Genomic DNA, 20,662 nt, shown 5'->3' with positions numbered 1-20,662 from the left:
TACACAGATGAAACCAGTGTCTTACAGGTGAATACAGTCAAAGAACATCACACATGAAGGCTCTATGATGCCAAAATGTACTATATGTACTGAATATTAACAATCTCCCTATGCACAGTCTCCCTTACCCATTTCTACAAGAAGTAGTAGGTGAAGGCAACCAGACTAGAAGAGCCTCAAAACATAGTATCAGGCCAGAAAAGTTTCTAGTATATGGTGCTAGATGAAGTGACATAGAACTATTATAAATGCAGCCTCTTACACCTTCTATTGTCAATGGCACCCAGACCCTCATTTTGACTGTTGGGAAAGGGCTGCTTACCTTCAATGTGCCGGCGCACTGTCCAGACAGCATTGGGGTTACCAGGAAGTTCAGAGACAGCCATTTCCGATACCTAATAGAAGAGACAGACCACAGATCCAGTGAGCATGGAACTCAGTTCCCTGCTTATAACTACACTCGATAATAAAGTACCAAAAGCAGTGCTCACATTGTGTGCTGAATTAAAATAATATAACCATCTAGTCAAAAAAGAACATAAGAAAAAAAAGTAAAAAATATTGGCAATACCCGTGACAGACTTTAGCAAGAAATGATGAAACAACCGGGAGGGTAGTTGTTGCACCAAAACTCTACACTGTCTTTGGGTATGGCATACCTGCATCCTCCTCAAAGAGAGCATGTGGAAATGAATCAGGCCATCTGAGTTATTAGCATTCCATTTCTAACTCCCAACAGCCAAATGTCATCTCTTTAAGGACCAATTCAAATGCCACATCCTTTAGGAAAAATCTTCCCTAGCGTCTTGGCTGGCAGTCATCTCTACTTCCTATAAGCTCTCACAAAGTCACTATCACCATCTCTTAAGGTACCTTTCCAAAAAGGGATCTGAGGAAATGTTATCCTTCCCAGAATTTTTATGCTCCTTAAGGTCAGAGTCAAGAATCCTATGAATGTCCTACAGTTTCTCAAACATTAAACAAAATATCTAAGGTGAACTCAAAATGATCTGGAATGGAAAACTGGGTGTGGCTTATACATGAACTCTCTATACTATCCTTACAAGTTTTTTGTAAATCTAAACCATCCTAAAATAGAAATTTTGTTAATATTTTTAAATGACCTAGAGACAGTACATTAGACAGCTTAACATATTGTATTGTGTAACTACATTTTGTAGGAAGAACTCAAGTATATTCATGAAAGACATTACCCCTTCGTTTACTAATATGGTAATAGCTGATCATGGTACAGGAGAATCCTGGAAAACTTCATCAATTAAATGTAAATATCAGACACATTACATTCTATACCAAATGTAATATCTGACAATGACACTGTTTAACTTAATGAGACCATAATCTACCCATACAACAAGCTCCAAATACACATAAGAAACAAAGACAACAGAAGGTTTTTTCCAATTTTACTTTTCAATTACAATTTAAATTCAATATTACTTTGTATTAGTTCCAGGTGTCTGGAAAAAAGATTTTTTTTTTCTGTAGAAGTGGAAAAAAGTAATAGGGGCAGGGGACTCAAAAACAATTCTTAATTTGGGTCCTTTATTTCATACACTGTACACAAAATTTTCTGTAAATACATATATGCTAGCCTTCATCAAGAAGCTCGATAGAATCCACTGAATAGTAACTAATCAATGAGTATTTGTCTAAGCTGGGTTTGGATCATTGAAAATTTGGTGGATTGATGCCTATTTTGAGTCAAAAACTTGTCAAATTCCTTGAACAGTAATATTAATGGCTAACATTAACTGAACAGTTATATGCCAGACCTTGAGCTAAGTACTTTATAATGCATTATCTTATGTAATTTAGACATCAATCCTTTAAGGCAGGTGCCATTAAGCCCATTTTTAAAGAGGGAACAAAAGCTGAGGAATAGATATTAACTAGTAGAGCCAGAATTCAAAGCCAAGGTCATCTTGGCTGTGTCCCAATAAAAATCTATAAAAAAACAGGCCATGGGGCCTATAGTTTGCCAACCCCAAGTTCTGAAAGCAAATTGCCCAGAAAGATTTATTTTCATTGCTTCCTCTGGGAGCAGTTCAGGGAAATGCCACAGGAGGCACCCTGCACAGCCAGGGCAAGAGGATTTCTGAGTGGGGCCCACTGAGGCCTGTCTCTCTGGACCCTGAGGGTCCTGCTGTGCTGGCTCTTCGTGTGATGACACTACTGCCCTCTTTATGTGGCTCATGGACACAGCTCTTCTTCAGATCCCTTAAAGTGGTGCATATTCTGAAGGCCCTTTCTCTACTATGCCATAACCTTGCTCTAGTCAGTGAATGTTCCTAATGCCGTTTCAACATTTTAATTTTTAAATTTATGAAACATGCAAAATTAAAAAAATAACACACATCCACATACATATACACATTTTGCTATATGACTTCCGAGGTTTAAATTTTGAAAAAATAATTAAACTTCAAAAAATAAAGAAAGATGTATTTTACTACCGACAAAGTCAAGTCCTGGGCATTTGCTAAAAGGTCAACACTAGAATCAGGAAAATAAGATGTGGGATTTGAGAAGATTATTTTGAATGCCCATGTCACCTACAAGGCCCAACAATAAAGGGTTCATTAAATAAATTATGATCCATCCACTTCGGTGGACAAGTGCAAAAAAATTAAGTATAATGTGACTTAAATGCACATAGCAATAAGGAATAAATTTAATAAGATATAAAAATATATACACAGTAGCCTGGCTGGTGTGACTGTGGTTGAGCACCAACCCATGCACCAAGAGGCTGCTATTCGATGCCCGGTCAGACCACATCCCCGGGTTGTGGGCTGTTTCCCCAATATGAGGCATGCAGGAGACAGCTGATCAATGAGTTTCTCTTTCTCTCCCTCTCCCTTCCTCTCTCTAAAAAAATCAATGAAATATATATTACGTACACACAGTATTAATAGAAAATGTTAAGTATCTGAAAACTGAATTAAAAAATGTTAAGTATCTAGAAACTGAATAAAGATCAACAGCAAAATGTTCCATGCAGGCCCTAACCGGTTTGGCTCAATGGATAGAGCGTCGGCCTGCAGACTGAAAGGTCCCAGGTTCGATTCCGGTCAAGGGCATGTACCTTGGTTGCGGGCACATCCCCAGTAGGAGGTGTGCAGGAGGCAGCTGATCGATGTTTCTCTCTCATCGATATTTCTAACTCTCTATCTCTCTCCCTTCCTCTCTGTAAAAAATCAATAAAAATATAAAAAAACAAAAAAATGTTCCATGCAGATTTCCTAATTTCCATGTTAAGGCTAGTGAGCCTGGAACTAGTAGATATGTTCTTCCCCTTTTATGCTCATTTGTCACTTTTTAAATATGTGGCCTGTTGTGCTAAGGAAATTTAAACTCTAAACTTTATGGAAATAGGGAAGAAAACATTTTTCAATGCTCCCTTCCAAACCCTGCAGATGATTTAGAAACTCCAATCTTACCTCAAGTCCATGCCTCAAGACTCTCAGAGATGACCGGGGTCCCCGACCACAGGCCACATACAGCTGTGGAGTGTCTTCATTTGCCAAATCAGCTATCTGCATGGAAAAAGAACGTCTACTTGTGCTAAGTTTTCACACTGATCCCTGATTATTCTCAGTGAGCAAATCACTTTTTAGTTTATGAAGCTTATATATTAGCCACTGGCCTTGGGGACATGAAAGAAAAAGCCTGAATGTTCCAAAAAGCACACCAGTTGGAAAACGGGTTTTACCAATCAACAAAAAGGCTGTACTAGTTAAGTTAGCAAAGGATTTTTTTACTTAGTGATAGAAGCGCTATCTAGCCTCCAATTAAAATTTAGCATTTGCTTCCAAATAAAAATACAAATTATAATCTTATCAGTATCTGTGACTTTCTCATCAGTAGGTCACATTTATTCATATAACATTAAGATTTATAGATACCTCCAATTATTTCCTTCATCACTACTTTGAAATTGCATTTAATGTCTATTGTTAGACTGTATTTGATCACAGATGCCTGTCTACAGATGCACCTAAGATGCACTGACCAAGTAATAGGCAGCTCTGCACCTAGTTGCTCAACACCAACTGGGAAAGCCATATTCTCCTATTGGCATCCCAGACATCTAGCTGTTCGTTTCCAGTACAATTATTTGTTGATCAATATATGAAAAGAGGTCAGTCATTTGTATTGTTGTTTTGTCAAATTGGACAGTTAAATGAAGACTCTTGACTGTCTGTAAGGCAATGCACCATTTTAACATGGATGAGCATGTGAGTTGAGTGTATATGGCTTTCACACTGACCTCTTAAAAAATAATTAGTTAACCTATTTTAAAGTCACCACCTTATTTAAAGGCTTAATTTTAAAAAGCATATATATTACTCTTTCACAACTTAAAAAATATTTTGCTATCTTGGCTCTATGCTAGTGCTATGTGAACTTACAAAGTTATTCAGAGAGCGGATCTAGATGCCTCACCAGGCTAAAGACATTCATGGCACACAAAAATGCTTATAGCCCCCTATAGATACCCAAATTTCCTATTAATTTTATTCTTGATCTACAAACTATTTACACAATTACTTCCTCACATTTCAATGAAAGGAGAAAAATCAAATTAGAAAATGCTTATTTTCTATTGCCCCAAGAGGACTGACTCTTTATCAAATAAAAAACAAAAGCAGTTAATTTCAGAATGATCAATTTTACCAGGAAGAGTGCCTGAATGCTGACTTGCTCCCCCAGCATCCAGTGAACAAACCTCTCTCCCACTAGAAAGATGAACAATTAGACAAGGCAAGGGATCCCTTATAGTCACTCAAACCCCAACCATGCAGGACACAGAAGCCTGGGAAAATTCCTGCTCAACCAAACACCAGTAGTAGGGGATGCAATCCACATCCTGGGCCACCTCAGGTTCCTCCCTTAGGATGCGATTAAAAAGTTTTTGTTGCCCAGCCAGTGTGACTCAGTGATTGAATGTTGATCCATGCACCGAGTGGTTACAGTTCAATTCCTGGTTAGGGCCCATGCCCAGGTTGTGGGCTGTCCCCAGTAGGGGGCTGCCTTGATGTTTTTCTCTCTCTCCCCTCCTCTCTCTCTAAAATACAATAAAAAAAATTTTTTTTAAACTTCCTGTTACTAGGGCCTAGTCTGATAGCTCAAGTTGATTAGTGCATCCTGATATGCCAAAGTTATGGGTTCAATCTCCAGTCAGGGCACATACAAGAATCCACCAATGAATGCATAAATAAGTGGAACAACAAATTGATATTTCTCTCTCTAATAAAATAAATTTTTTAAAAAAATTTTAATAAAAAAATTCTTGTTACTAACTGACCCCAATGTGTCTGGAATATTTTAAGGAGGGAATGAATGTTAAAAATTAGATAAAGATAGGTATTTCATAAACGGTTGTGATAAAAGATCAATTTCAGAATACTTGAAAGTATATGAGCCCGTTTACATTAAAAAGAAAAATATAATACACACATTTATTTGTTTTATGTATGTGTGCAAGCTTATAGACACAGAGACAAATGCCTGGAAGCAATCATAAGTTGTCAATAGCAACAGCCTCCATGGAGGGATTTTTGGTTTGTTTTAAAGATTGGGGAGACTTTTACTTTTAGCCTTTTGTATGGTTTGAATTTTTATACTGAATCTGAGTTTTATAATTAAACAAACAAAAAGCCCAAGAATTTATATAATGGGTTTTAGTCCCTGAACTTCTACTTAAGCTGCCATATCTATATAACTCTGATGATTCCACAGATATGCTGACAAACCCAGTGTTTGACTAGCCCTTAATTTAATTGGAGTTAAAACTATTCAGATTCAAAACCAATTGGCTGCCACTGCTCATGGTGGAGGTGACTGGAAAGACCCATACCTGGCAAAACAAAATGGGAGAGAGGCTGTCCAGCTCATCGACCAGCACAAGGTTTTTGAGCGGTCTTGGCTGAAAGAAGAACGTGTCTCCTTCTTCCAGAGGCATGGCAGACGAAAACTCAGGTTCTTCATCATCATCTCCAAGATGTGCAATTTGATATAAGTAACTAGGGAGAAGCAAAGAAAACTTTAGTTAAAACATTTTCTGTCTGAAGATGTTTGACATCAACATTAATGTTCAAAAAAGTACTTTATAAATATCTAATCCAAATTATAACATGAACTTTTGAGTCAACATCTATAGTTTGAAATCTCTGCTTATCTGAGTAAAGTTTTTTCTCTCTCTCTTTTTTTTTTAAAGAATAGAAAAGGGATGAAAAAATTAAGTCTATTGAATTCAAATCGGTATAATGAAAGCATTGGGCTTCCACTAGAGTGCCTAGGTTTGAATCCCAGCTCTGCCCTTAACAACAGCCACATAGCCTCAGGCTTAGTTCTTCATTTCTCAGTGCCTCAATTGCCTCATTTATATAAATTAAATAATAGCGCCTTCCTAAAGAATTCCGAGTACTTACAACAGTGCGTGGCACCTAGCAAACATCATGTTGGTCAAATAAGATGAAATATGGATACAGGATATCCAAAGAAAATCTATAACCATTACAATTTAATAAAAAATAAAAAAACAGGCAATTTAATAGAAAACCAGGCCAAATCTATTGAAAACAAGAATTGGAGACCTTGCAGAAGTATGCAGATATTATTGTATTGTTCACCAAGCAAAATATAAACGTATCCAAAGATAGTAAACAACAAAATCTGTCCTCTGGCTAATAATGCTTATTAGTGAACTGATTCAAAGACAAACCACAAAAAAAACACAAAAGCAATTTGAGAATAATCTATAACAATTTGCCATCATAAACTGAGTATGCAATGAGCATTAGGGAAGCAGCTCAATGAAAACAACACAACAAACTACTGGTCATATTTATTCTTTTAAGTAATATATCGAACCTTTAATACAGAGCACTTTGAACAATATCCATTACAGCTTTTTAGAAGCAGAATGACTAAATCAGTGTCTGAAATACATAAGATACTCAATAAACCTCAGCATTTAACTTTTGGTAAACATAGCAGATTTTATGCTAAACCATGAAAGAGCAAATAAGGTTATTATCCTTGAACAATTTACAAAAAGCATAGAGAAAATAGAACACAAAAATTAATATGAACTCCTTATTCAGGCAAGATGCCTAGATGCAGATGATAAAGGCCACCTGTCAGAGCTATCTTCAGTGTCTAGTAACTAAAGAACGCGAGTTTATCTTCATCACAGGAAAGTTGCTTTGGCTGAATACAGTAAAACAATTTCTGAGACTACACTATGCTTAAGACAGAGACTTTGGAACCAGACTGTGGGTTTGAGTTAGATTTAGTTCTGTGATTAAATTTCTTAAATTCTCTGTAACGCAGTTCCCTAAGCGATAAATGTGATGGGTAATGGCACTGTTTTAATGGGAATGCTATGCATTAATACTTGTAAAGTGCTTAAAACAGCTTGGAACGTATCAGCAAATGCTAAATTAGTGTTTGATTAATAAACAGGTTGTTGTATGGATTAAATGTGCTAACACCACCACATGTTTCTAATGTCCAAATCACCACTCTTCAGTCTTCCAAATTTCAGCTGCAAAAGCAATGAATTTCTCACAAGATCAAATTCATCTCATTCTGACAGCATCCCACCTGTATACTGTCGTCTTTCTTCCTACTCTCTGCCCTAAGAACTCTACCCTGTGGAAGGTTGCCCGAGCCACAGGATATACAGAGGAATTCATGCCCCAGGGGTAACTTTCAACCCAGAAGAGAGAGGACCTGGTATTCTTAACCAGTTAACTGCCACGATATTTTGATTAAAAAAGGTCTGTCGCTTGCCTCTATAGACGCTTATGGCGTACAAATGGTTAACCTTCAGATAGGCCATCTAAGAGGCACTCTGCTTACTTGATGCTCCTGGAAGTGAGTTCCCACTGCCCACAGCAGGAACCTCAATAATACATCCCCATGCTGGCTTTCCTTTTTCTTCTCTTTAGATTTGTACAAAGTGTTTATGGAACATCCTTTTAATACCAAGTATTTCAATAAATATTAATTCCAGCAAAAAGCTCAGGAGATCGCGTCTAAAGCTATGCAGCCACCCACAGGTACAGATCAAAGCCTGAAGTAGGGGAAAATAAGAGAAAGAATGTAAAAGGGAAAGGAGGGCAAAACTTTTGTTCTGAAGAAACTAAACATTCTTGTGAAAAGCTCCCTGCCCTTGAGCCACATCTTCTCCCTCCGGCAATTGTTACAGTAACCAGGGTGAACCAGGGGAATAAAAGGATTACTCACTGGTTTCCGAATTCTGATGCTACAAAAAGGAAGCCTGTTTTAAGCACACACATGGCAGCAGCAACAGGCACAGTATCAAAATACTTGAGCCGTATCTCAGTAACCTGGAATGAAAAGAACAAAAATTCTAGTGTAGGTAAGTGAAGCTAAGATAGGCCATGGAAGGGAGCCCAGTATTATAAGACAGCTAAGCAGAGTAACAAATAAAATACAGTACTTTAGTCTTTTCCCCCTCTAACCATGGTCTGCTTACCATATCTTCATCTGTCTCCAAAGTGATCTTGAAGATATCGCCCTGCTCTGTTTGGGCCAAAAAGAAGAACATCGATTTGGTCTTATGGGTGGCAGAGCAGACAAAAATCATTCCTCTTTCAGGGTCATCCAGGTCATTCTAGCAAAATTAAATATATAACCAACATCTTAGAAATGAGTACTTATACTGTATTTCAGCTGGAATACAAGCTACCCAAGGCCCAGAGCAGTGATGGCGAACCTATGACACGCATGTCACCTCTGCCACTCATTTTTTGGGTTGATTTTTCTTGGTTAAATGGCATTTAAATATATAAAATAAATATCAAAAATATAAATCTTTGTTTTACTATGGTTGCAAATATCAAAAAATTTCTATATGTGACACGGCACCAGAGTTAAGTTAGGGTTTTTCAAAATGCTGACACGCCGAGCTCAAAAGGTTCGCCATCACTGGCCTAGAGGCACCTGGAGCCTCTCTATATAACCTCTGACCCAGAGCAGCCAGCTAACCATGGTAATAAAACACATCTAAAATTCTTGTTTGCTATAAATACATAACAAAGCCTGGGTACAAAAAAATAGCCATAATTCCATTCTATAGTCTAATTAGCTGAGTACAGCAAAAACCATCTCCAGCCCTAGCTGGTATGCTCAGTGGTTAGAGCGTGGGCCAAGAGTGAGTACCTGGGTTGTAAGCCAATCCCGCCCCTGGTCAGGGTGTGTGTGGAAGGCAACCAATTGATGTGTCTCTCTCACATCCATGTTTCTCTCTTCTCTCCCCCCGCCCACCCTTCCATGCTTAAAAATCAATGGGAAAAATATCCTCACTCCCAGTTAGGATTTAAAAAAAAAATTACCTCCAAAGAAAAATGTCACAAAAGAGACACAAACTTTAAAAAATCATCATTTCAGCTGTGGATAAATTTCTTCCACATCTACGCCACTGCTATCCAAACCATTCATAATCATCCCTGTTCCACATCAACCCTTGATTCCTAAGAGGCATTCCCTTGGCTATGATTTTTGAATTTTTTGTTTCCAATATTTTGTATTTCTCTCATTAAATAAGCTCTTCAAGGGAAAAACATGCTTTATACTTCTTTGTAGCCCCAAAGCCAAGTACAGTGCCCTGCAGTAGGATGTTCAATAAATGTCTCATCAACCAAACTAAATTACTTTCTACCCCTTACCAAGAATTTAACTTCCTAAGTTTCTTCTCAGGTTTTCTAAAATTGATGGACTCTTACTCAGATACCATGTATTAGAGAAAGTAACTCCTAAAAGATTTAACTCCAGGATCTGTAAGTTAATACAAAAAAGATAACTAATCCAAGGCTGAGAGGAGAGATTGAGGAAGATCAGATGATTCAAGGTTAGTTATGTGTTGAAAATTACTGAAGCTTGGGTACACAGAAGTTAATTATATTCTACCTTTTTATATGCCTAATAATTTCCATAGTAAACGGTTAAAATTAAGAGCAATAAAACACCATTTTCAACCACCAAAGTAGTAGCTGATTAAGGAAGAAAAAAAAACCCTGGGTGAGATGTTAAGGAAAAGGACATTTGCATAGTCTCAAAGTTCACCACCAGATCCCACACCAATTATTATTAAAAGAAAAGAGAGCAGAGACACACCAATGTAACAAAATGTAACAAAATGATTGATTTAGCATCACCAATAATGAGACAAACCAACATTGTGTGCCCCTGACATTAACATGGCTTAATGGGAAATATATAGCACTACCTACAGAATAATTCTACCAAAAATATTAACCTGGATATAATCATGGGGGAAAAATTATGGGACAAACTACAAGAAAACTAGCCCAGCCTTTATAAAAACATCAGCATCCTAAAAGACCAAAAACGAGAGGAAAATATTCTAAACTAAAGGAGACTGAAAGTCTGTAGATTATAAGGGAATTTTGGAGAACAATGAAAGAAACTGAACTTTACATAAAATAATCCTATATAATAAAAGGCTAATATGCAAATTAACCGAACAGCAGAACAACTGGTCACTATGATGCGCACTGACCACCAGGGGGCAGACGCTCAAAGCAGGAGCTGCCCCCTGGTGGCCAGTGCACTCCTACATGGGGAGCGCCACTCAGCCAGAAGCCCCGAGCCAGGCTCAGGGCTGGTGAGCACAGCAGCAGTGGCGGTCTCCCGCCTCTGCAGCAGTGCTAAGGATGTCTGACTGCCCCAAGGGCTCCCGGACTGAAAGAGGTAGCAGGCCAGGCTGAGGGACCCCTGAGTACACGAATTTCGTGCACTGGACCTCTAGTTTTATTACATAAAATAGTAAATTATATCAGTAGTTTGGTTATATAAAAAAAAATCTCCTCCCAAGAAGCCAAACACCAATCAGAAAGGATATATGCATCCCTAGGTTCACAGCAGCACAATTTACAATAGCTAAGATTTGAAAACAACCTAAGTGTCCATCAGCAGATGAGTGGATTAAAAAACTGTGATACATCTACACAATGGAATACTACACCGCACTATAAAAAAGAAGGAACTTTTACCATTTGCAACAGCATGGATGGAAGTGGAGAGCATGCCAAGCGAAATAAGCCAGTCGGAAAAAGATATATATGGGATATAATGATCAACATAATTTGATGAACAAGAAGAGATCCAGAGACAAATGGCATGGGAGGGGGGTTAGAGAGCAACCAAAGGACTTGTATGCATGCATATTAGCATAACCAATGGACACAGACACTGGGGCGGTGGGGGCTTGCCAAGGGTGGGAATGGCTGGCGGGGTGGGGGATCAAGCAGGGAAAAAGGAGACATATGTAAAATTTTAGACAAAAAAAAAAAAAAGTCCTCATTCTTAAGAGCCACATCTTAGATTCTTGTAGTGAAGTATCATGGTGCCTGCAACTTATCTTCAAATGATTTAGCATCAAAAAGTTTGTATGCATGCATATACACTTATACACACACACAAACATAAGAAAAGGGGAATGCAGCAAAATATTAACTGGTAAATACACTGAAATACACTGTTCTAGTCTTAGTTTTCTGTATGTTGGAATAGGGGGAAAAGATAAACAGAATGAGAGACAATTTATCTCCAACAAATATGCCTAGGCAGCTTCTTCAAACTAGAAACAAATTTCAAATTGATCATGTTCATAGGTTCCTCTAAAATGGAAATTTTTGTTTTTAATTCCCTTCCTCAGAGATTTTGTTTTTTTCACAAACATATTTTACCAGCTTTATTAAAAATAACATTTACAAAGAAACTAAAACTTGTTAACAGGTAGACTAAGAGACTACACTATAATTACAAAAATTAAGTTCATTTCACAAACACAAGTTATCTCTCCTTTTTTTTAATATATTTTATTGATTTTTTAGAGAGGAAGGGATAGAGAGTTAGAAACATCGATCAGAGAGAAACATCGATCAGCTGCCTCTTGCACACCTCCTACTGGGGATGTGCCCACAGCCAAGGTACATGCCCCTGACCGGAATCAAACCTGGGACCCTTCAGTCTGCAGGCCGACGCTCTATCCAGAGCCAAACCGGTTAGGGCAAGTATCTCTTCTCTTATGGCAAACAAAACCTTACCCGTCTCCTGGGAATAGGACAGCGGATATCCGGCTGGTCACCAAAGTTCTTGTAGGTGATATAGTTTTCAGAGCAGATCAGCACTCCACTTGGACCATCTGACCCTCCTGGAACTGTCAGAGAAAATAAAACTTAGCAATGATCTGACATAACCATGAATTTAGCTTTCAATTCCTTCTCTCCTTTAGCACAACCTGAAGTTACAGTGTGCTGAAAGCTGAGAAACATTCCAAGTTTTTCCCTGAAAGTTATGTTACACAAAAATGGAGCCCAGTTTGGGTGACTCAACCTGTTCAGATATCCGATAATACATCTAAATTTTTTTTTTTTTTTTTTGGTGTCTGTAGCCAAATTTATCCCTGAGGCCCAGCAGAGGGGACCAGGGCCCATGTGCTACAGTGTTTCTATGGCAGCCTTCTGGACCAATGCCTGCCATGGGGGGCAGGCACCGAATTTGACACGGCTGCTACATCTAAATTTTTAACTCCAAGCCCAGAACTGAGTTCTCAGCTTCAGATCTATAATCCAACCATGGATATTGCACTGGCACCTTCAAAATACAATGTGTTCACAAACTCAAGTTCTTTCCCAAACCTATTCTACCTCTTGGGTTCTGTACTTTCAAAAATACTACCAACAAAAAGGCCAAACCAGAAACCTGGTTGCCACCCTTCAACTCTCTCTCCTCGAACAATCCTACTGATTAGAATCTCTCCTAGCACCTCTCATGCTACCAAACTCTAGTGAAACAGCTTCCTGACCAATCTCCTGGCCTACAGTCTCAATATCCTTCATTCCATTAGCCAAAACGTAAGCAAGTACGAATACCTCATTTTATTGCACTGTGCAGATACTGTATTTAAATCAACATCAAGGCAAGACCCTCTCCACCAGCAAAAAGATTACAATTTGCTGAAGGCTCAGATGATGGCTAACACTTTGTAGCAATAAATTTTTGAACAATAAAGTATTTTTAATTAAGGTGCATACCACTGCACACTTAATAAACAGTATAAACAAAACTTTTATTTTATTTTTTAAAAAATATTTTATTGATTTTTTACAGAGAGGAAGGGAGAGGGATAGAGAGTTAGAAACATCGATGAGAGAGAAACATCGATCGGCTGCTTCCTGCACACCTCCTACTGGGATGTGCCCACAACCAAGGTACATGCCCTTGACTGGAATCGAACCTGGTACCTTTCAGTCCGCAGGCCGACGCTCTATCCAATGAGCCAAACCAGTCAGGGCTAAACAAAACTTTTAAATGCACTGGAAAACAAATTCATGTGACTCACATTATTGCACATTTGCTTTATTGTGGTGGCCTGGGACTGTACCTGCGCTATCTCTAAGGTATGCCTGTAATCTCCAAGTTATTATTCCCCTGCTTAGAATCCTTTTGGTGTAGCTACCACCACACCAAACATAGACAAGGTTCTCAGGTTTACTACAAATAAGTTAGCTTCCTGCCCTAACCGGTTTGGCTCAGTGGATAGAGCATTGGCCTGTGGACTCAAGGGTCCCCGGTTCGATTCCAGTCAAGGGCATGTACCTTGGTTGAGGGTACATACCCAGTAGGGAGTATGCAGGAGGCAGCTGATCTATGTTTCTCTCTCAGTAATGTTTCTAGCTCTCTATCCCTCTCCCTTCCTCTCTGCAAAAAATCAATAAAATATATATATAAAAAAATAAGTTAGCTTCCAGACCCTATTAAGTAAACCCTCCCAAGTTTGGGCATAAAATGGACCAAGCAAAATGGTACAGAGCAGCTCTGAGAGAAAAATACCTGTAATAAGAAAGTTGCCATGTTCCTCCAAAGGTTCACTGTATTTTCGGACCACATGATTTAAACCAAGGTCTAACTCATAGAAAGTAAGCGTCTGCTGGGTGTTAGCTGCTGCTTCCCCTGTTGGATCATTGTCTGCTTCCTACAGTGGAGTACAATAGCACAAAGACTAATCAGTACCATAAAACCAAACTCTTAAAGGACATCAGGATTCTTCCATTCTACAAACAAGGAAGCAACAGTCCATAGATGCTAAATGGTTTGCCATCACACTACGAGGTAATGGTAAAGCTGGGACAAGAACACAGGTCTCCTAATTCTGGAACCAAGGTTCTCTCATCTAGAGGATACTGCCTTCCACCTTTCACTATCTCTCTGTGGAAAAAATACCCCCAAAACAGTTTTATCTCATTTCTCAGGCAGTTTTTCTCAATAAATACCCTGTTTCCAAAGGGAGATTATTCAAATCAGAGCTAAGTACTATTATATAATCAGGTAAGCTCTGAAACATTCCAAATTTCAGTAAGACACTTGGATTATGGAAAAGATTTGTTAGCAGCATGGATAGAAGATTCAAACAATGAAGAAAAAACAACCTTAGGAAAGCTCTGAGGTGACTGGAGGTTAAAAAAAAAAAAAAGACACAGACAGACACACACACACACACACACACTCCCCATTACCTCATAATCCATTTCCAGACAAGCAAACATTGGATTTTCAAATCCCACATCTACTCCAACCACATGATATACTAAAGTGTTCGCCTTGTGGGCCTCCAGGGGAGACGAGATGGTAAGCCGGGCTGCAGCATCTCTGTTTAAGATATACACCAATTTCTGTTTTTCAATGGCACCTGTAGTTGAAGAAGACAAAACACACAAGATTTCCAGGTAATGAATAGAGGGGCTTAAAGAGCAGATTGGTTCTCATCAGAATTTTTTTTAAAAATCTTTAACAGCCAGCCCCAAATCTACAAGTATACTAACTTAGGATTTGCTTTCTACCATTAAAATAGAGAACAGCATTATTTTACCCATCTTCTTCCTAATAGGGATCATAATATCCCATTAATTCTTCAAAAATTTTTAGTGTGCCCTAGATTTAACGATATTGGGAAACTAAACAATTCATAAAATTGCCACCTTTCTTCTTCCAGTTAGATCTAATGATTTTATGACTGGTCAGAGAGGGCTGCCCTCTAGAGGCCTGATCAGATACACAGAATTGTCTTCAAGAGATTTGTCAGAGAAGAGACATGAATGTGAATCATCACTTCAGGCTGATGAAAGCAACCATATTCATTGCCTAAGAACATAAAATCATTTCATTGTAATCTTTTTGTTACAGATAAAGCAAGAAATATAAAAGCAGGAAGTTCCAACTAGACCAGAAGTAGATACGGTATGGTAAGACTTTCTCCATGTTTTAAAAGGAAAAGCAACTTTAAACCATGGAGTTAATCCATATATGATCCAAACTTTACCCAGTTTTGATTTATTAGCACACTGCCAAGATTATAGCATTGTTATCCTAAACTGAGCAACTATAATTGTCAGAGGTGCATTCAACAGAGCAAGTCACTCACTAATCATAACAGCTCGCCCTTTGGGATCCACAGCTAAGAACTGGCCAGGAACAATACGGCGACATCCACTCTTGCCAAAGGTCTCTTGGTGAATTTTCTCAAACATATTCTTAGATGGCTGGTATTCCAGGATAACAATCCGACCCGAATCACTGCCAACCACAATGTAGTCTTTGGTGCCACCTGTCAGCCTAAAGGCCATGAGTGACCGAATAACACCAAATACTTCCACAGTTAGTAGGGTGTGTACTTTGCCAGTGTTGGGATCCGGGCGAAGCAGCTCCAAAATCTTCCCACGAGAAACAACAATTTCCTGTTGTTTGGTTCCTAGATTGCCAAGAAATAAAGATCATGAAAAATCAGAACTACTCTAAAAAGTAACCTGGATGAGTCAAAATGCCACTTAACACAGATATAATTAAATGGGTTGGGGGCTCAGTATTTGAAATTAATTTATTCCATTTAAACTGATATAACAAAAATGGTATCAAATGTTTTTTTTAAGTGGTTACACAAGTTACTTCTTAGAAATTTTATTTTTCTAACATTTGCCATCAATCTACATAACTGAGCACTATCCATAAATGGTATTAATGTATGCTTAGCACCATAAGATTAAAAATTTCCGAAGTCTCTTTCTAGTCCCTCTTTAAGGCTATTATTCTAAGAAATCATATTACTATTTTGTGCAGTTTGATGTAGTATCTCAAAGAACTTTTAAAACTCTCATCTAAAATATACTGTTTTTTTCTAAACTCATCTAAAAAAGTTCACTTGCTTTCATAACTGCTATTAATACCTCCAAATGCATAATAGTCAACATAATTCCCCCTGGATGAGTTGTCATCATCTTTAATCTAAATGTTTAAAATAACTAAGTTCTTCTTTGCCCAAACTCTCTCTTTGGTCTCAACTAACCTGCTTTAATATTACTATGATTTTCTCTGCCACCGAGGTTGGAAACTCATATCCTTTACTTTCTTTCTATCCCCACTGTCAGGTCTTCACTATCTTAACGGCTTCCTATCCTATATCCGACTCTTACCCATCCCAATCCATTCTCATTGCTCAATGCCACCACTTATCAGGAGCCACCTTACTTGCCAAAGGTCATTTGGGTATCAGATAAAATAAAGTACTCCAAAGTGCTTGGAAGCTATAAAGCATTTTAGGAATTAATGTTCTCTAATGATTACAAATTTCCAAATCTAAAAAATATAAAGCAGCCGAAACCGGTTTGGCTCAGTGGATGGAGCGTCGGCCTGCGGACTGAAGGGTCCCGGGTTCGATTCCGGTCGGGGGCATGTGCCTGGGTTGCGGGCACATCCTCAGTGGGAGATGTGCAGGAGGCAGCTGATCGATGTTTCTCTCTCATCGATGTTTCTGGCTCCCTATCTCTCCCCCTTCCTCTCTGTGGAAAATCAATAAAATATATTAAAAAATATATATATATATAAAGCATAAAACTAGCAATATTAAAAATACTATATTCAGAAAAATAGTAACTGGACAACTTACCAGAGAAGTTGCCATGAATGGCAAAGCTGATACCAGTGGCTCGCTGCAACGTCAAGTTGTACAGGAACATGGTGACAACACCACTGAGTAACCCACCACTCCACAATCCACGCGTTGATTACACCAAGTCAAAGCAAGCTAAGAGCACACAAAAAAAGAAAAATATCAACTGGGAAACTGTTTATTTCTATACAGGAAGTTGTGGCTGAATGCAGCAGAAAGAGGACAGTAAGGACTATGGGGGAACAATATATTCACAATTAAAGTGCCTTCTATTCACCAGACACTATATATTCTTTGCCTCTAATCTCACCAGAAACCTATAAAGTACTTAATATTAAAACTCATTTTGTAGGTGAGGAAATTAAGGCTAAGAAATTCAATCATATATCCAAGGTCACATTACAAGAGGTAAAAATGTTGGAAGTTAGGATCTGGATCATTAGTGCAACACCGTGTATTTGCTCTTTGTCACAGAAACCAGGTCTACTTTTACTTGTAGTTCATTCAACAGGGTATGTGTTCACAAGGTTCAGAACAAAAGCACAGCAAAAAGCCCTCCACTCTCCCATTCCCTAGCCATCCAGCTCAGTCTCTGGGGAAAGCAACGAAGTTATACCTACCCTGTCCTTCCAAATATTTTGTGTATGAAGCAAAAATGTACTGTATTTTATCTCATTTTTTAAAAGTAAAGGTTGAGTACTATATATTGTACACTCACATTATACCGCAATTTATCTATGTTGGAGATAACTAAAAAGGGCTTTCTCGTTTTTATTTTACACTTGCAGAGTATTTCACTGAATGGGTATATTAGAATTCATTTAGCCAATACCCTGCTGATAAACACTTAGGTTGTTCCCAATCTCTTGCTATTATGATCATGGCTGTAAAGAAAATCACTCATATGTAGGTCACTTATATGTGCATGAAAATATCTCTACCATTAATTTAAAGAAGTGAAATTACTGGATTGAAGGATTCATACAACTGAAAATTGGATAACTAGTGGCCAATTGACTTTCAAAAAAACTCACCAATTAAATTCCCAAAAATGTATGAGTCCCTATTTCACTATAACCAGACCTCTGTGATCATCTAACATAAAAATTAGTAACTTACTTAGGGTAGTTCTCACTTGCATCTCTTATCTATGCCTTAGGAGTGATTAGAATTTAAAATCACTAAATCTAAAACAAAATCAAATTCCTTCCACTTCAGAAGGCCTCCCTAAAGGAGTACAATGAAGGGAGTTTTTATTACCATACTAGAGGCCTGGTGCACAAAATTCATGCATGGGTAGGGTCCCCAGGCCTGGCCGGCAATCAGGCCAATGGGGCCTTCTGGCTGCCAGCCAGGGCCTCCCTTTCCTGGCTGCCGGCTGGGACCTTCCTTCATTCCGCACTGCTCCCTGGTTGGTAGTCAGCACACATCATAGTGAGCGGTCGAACTCCCGAGGGGACACTTTGCATATTAGCCTTTTATACATATAGCTACAGGCCTGGTGCATGGATTTGTGCAAGGGTGGAGCCTGGGGGGGGGGCCTCAGGTGGTTGGCCAGCCCACCCCACCTCCTGGTCGAACTCCCAGTCAAGGGGACAATTTGCATATTAGCCTTTTATTATATCGGACTAGAGGCCCAGTGCACGGATTTGTGCACCAGTGGGGTCCCTCTGCCTGGCCTGTGCCCTCTTGCAGGCGGACATTCCCCGAGAGGTCCTGGACTGCGAGAGGCCAGGCTGAGGGATGCCTTTCTTTCTCTTCCCCCTCCCCCCGCCCCCCGCACAAATTTTATGCACTGGGCCTCTAGTCATTGATGTTTCTCTATGAAATTAATTAAAAAAATATTTTTTTTAAAGTAGTGATCATAAATCTTAAAAACACTCAAGTATCTGTTCACACTGGCATCTTCCCCTAGTCATAAAACTTCATAGAAACAATTTCAATGTTGCAGGTATCAACAACAAATTTCATAATGAAACCCCTATCACATTATCGTTAACGTGATCCATGCTATGATTAGCCATATTAAAGATAAAAAATTGATTTTGTGCCGAAACCGGTTTGGCTCAGTGGATAGAGCGTCAGCCTGCGGACTGAGGGGTCCCGGGTTCGATTCCGGTCAAGGGCATGTACCTGGGTTGCGGGCACATCCCCAGTGGGGGATGTGCAGGAGGCAGCTGATCCATGTTTCTCTCTCATCGATGTTTCTAACTCTATCTCTCTCCCTTCCTCTCTGTGAAAAATCAATAAAATATATTTTTTAAAAAAAATTGATTTTGTGCAGAACCGGTTTGGCTCAGTGGATAGAGCCTCGGCCTGCAGACTGGGGGGTCCCGGGTTGGATTCTGGTCAAGGGCATGTACCTTGGTTGCGGGCACATCCCCTGTGGGGGGGCCGTGCAGGAGGCAGCTGATCGATTTCTCTCATTCATGTTTCTAATTCTCTATCCCTCTCCCTTCTTCTCTGTAAAAAATCAATAAAATACATTTTTTTAAAAAAAATTGATTTTGTGTTGTTGTTTTAACTGGCGGAGGAAACCACGGGCCACTTTTGATCCCCCCGAAGCTCCGTCCAGGCTGCTTTTCATTTATAGATGAAGAACCCGCCTACTCTCAAGTTCCTTTGTAACTCACCCCATCCGTTCCGTCCTTGGGATTCACCTTCCCCCACACCTACGCCTTCCCCTGGGGGGTGGAGAAAGGTGCACTTCGGAGGAAGATCAGCCTACAACTGCAATAACCACGCACCAGGAGCCATCCCGGGCGAAAACCCGGTAAATGTTGTGACTTCCCGCACCTCTCCTGTCTGATTACTAGAAAAACAGCCTGCACTCCATCGCTCACTCCATCCCTTCTCACGTGCCGAACGAACGCCGCCGCTCTTCAACGCTGCAGTCTTCCAGGTCGACACCACTGCCCATTTTGCAAATGATCAAAACTGAGGACCAGGGGAGGAAACACGCTGACCAAGTGCCCAAATGCAATTCAAAACAGGGTCTTCGCTCCGAAGACTGTTTCCGTTATTTACTCTTTTCAGCACGTTAGGGTGTTTTTCCCCCCACCTTCGCGCACAAGTGCTGTTTACTGTCTCCAGGAGGAGACCTCCCTCCCGCCCTTCCTCACAGCTCCCCCTAACCCGAAGAGCACCAGGGCCTAAAAGCTAGGCAATCCCTACGGGCTTATTTTTAGCCAGGTCTCTTGCCCACCTTGTAGAAACAGGGAACAATTCCTGGCAGCCGTTTTCACGTCCCAAGCGTTCCTGTCGACCTCTCGTTTCTTGCCCGAATCCCCTGACCTCGGCTGCCGCACCGAAAACCGGCGCACACTGCTATATGGCCGCTCAACGCCTCTGTGGGCCGGGGGGAGACGGGGGGGCTGCTTCTTTACCCTGCAGCCGGGAAGATGGTGTAGATATCCAACGGATGCAGAGTTCCTTCAAGGCCTAAGCCACCGCCAACGCCGACACGCCGGCAGCCGCCATTAGCTCTCAAGATGAGGACCTTCCGGTTAGCGCGCGGTGGAAAAAGGCCCCCCGGCGCCTGAAGGATGTATATATATATTTTTTAATGCATCGGTCTTGCAGCCACCCCGTATTGAAAATTACTTCAACATACCTTATGACTGTCGCTTTTTCCAG

General features: G+C 39.7%; 1 protein-coding gene and 2 non-coding genes across 6 annotated transcripts in view; all 3 read right to left on the bottom strand.

Moving 5' to 3' along the window:
* The window catches only part of SF3B3 (splicing factor 3b subunit 3), a 43,817-nt gene extending 23,159 nt beyond the window's left edge, over positions 1-20,658 (bottom strand). For 2 of the 4 annotated variants that reach the window (XM_036346954.1, XM_036346957.1), the window contains exons 1-11: positions 20,232-20,548; positions 17,024-17,161; positions 15,506-15,832; positions 14,601-14,773; positions 13,918-14,059; positions 12,129-12,241; positions 8,534-8,671; positions 8,281-8,384; positions 5,885-6,050; positions 3,465-3,560; positions 323-395 (exon numbers count right to left, since the gene is read on the bottom strand). In XM_036346954.1, coding sequence (XP_036202847.1) covers positions 323-395; positions 3,465-3,560; positions 5,885-6,050; positions 8,281-8,384; positions 8,534-8,671; positions 12,129-12,241; positions 13,918-14,059; positions 14,601-14,773; positions 15,506-15,832; positions 17,024-17,093 — 1,402 coding nt within the window. In that variant the 5' untranslated portion in view covers positions 17,094-17,161; positions 20,232-20,548. Of the gene's footprint in view, positions 1-322; positions 396-3,464; positions 3,561-5,884; positions 6,051-8,280; positions 8,385-8,533; positions 8,672-12,128; positions 12,242-13,917; positions 14,060-14,600; positions 14,774-15,505; positions 15,833-17,023; positions 17,162-20,231; positions 20,553-20,639 lie in introns of those variants that run through there. The other 2 variants (XM_036346956.1, XM_036346955.1) reach the window with 2 other exon arrangements.
* Positions 12,464-12,596, bottom strand: LOC118674925. The gene has a single exon (XR_004973765.1). It is a non-coding gene; the product is annotated as a small nucleolar RNA SNORA5 (small nucleolar RNA).
* Positions 15,123-15,202, bottom strand: LOC118674883. Its single transcript, XR_004973735.1, has one exon. It is a non-coding gene; the product is annotated as a small nucleolar RNA SNORD111 (small nucleolar RNA).
* Positions 20,659-20,662: the final 4 nt, after the last annotated feature.

Source organism: Myotis myotis, unplaced genomic scaffold, assembly GCF_014108235.1.
Source record: "Myotis myotis isolate mMyoMyo1 unplaced genomic scaffold, mMyoMyo1.p scaffold_m19_p_19, whole genome shotgun sequence".
NCBI classification, from domain to species: domain Eukaryota; kingdom Metazoa; phylum Chordata; class Mammalia; order Chiroptera; family Vespertilionidae; genus Myotis; species Myotis myotis.
Note: the sequence above shows the minus strand (reverse complement) of the source record. Positions and strands in the feature narration are given on the sequence as shown.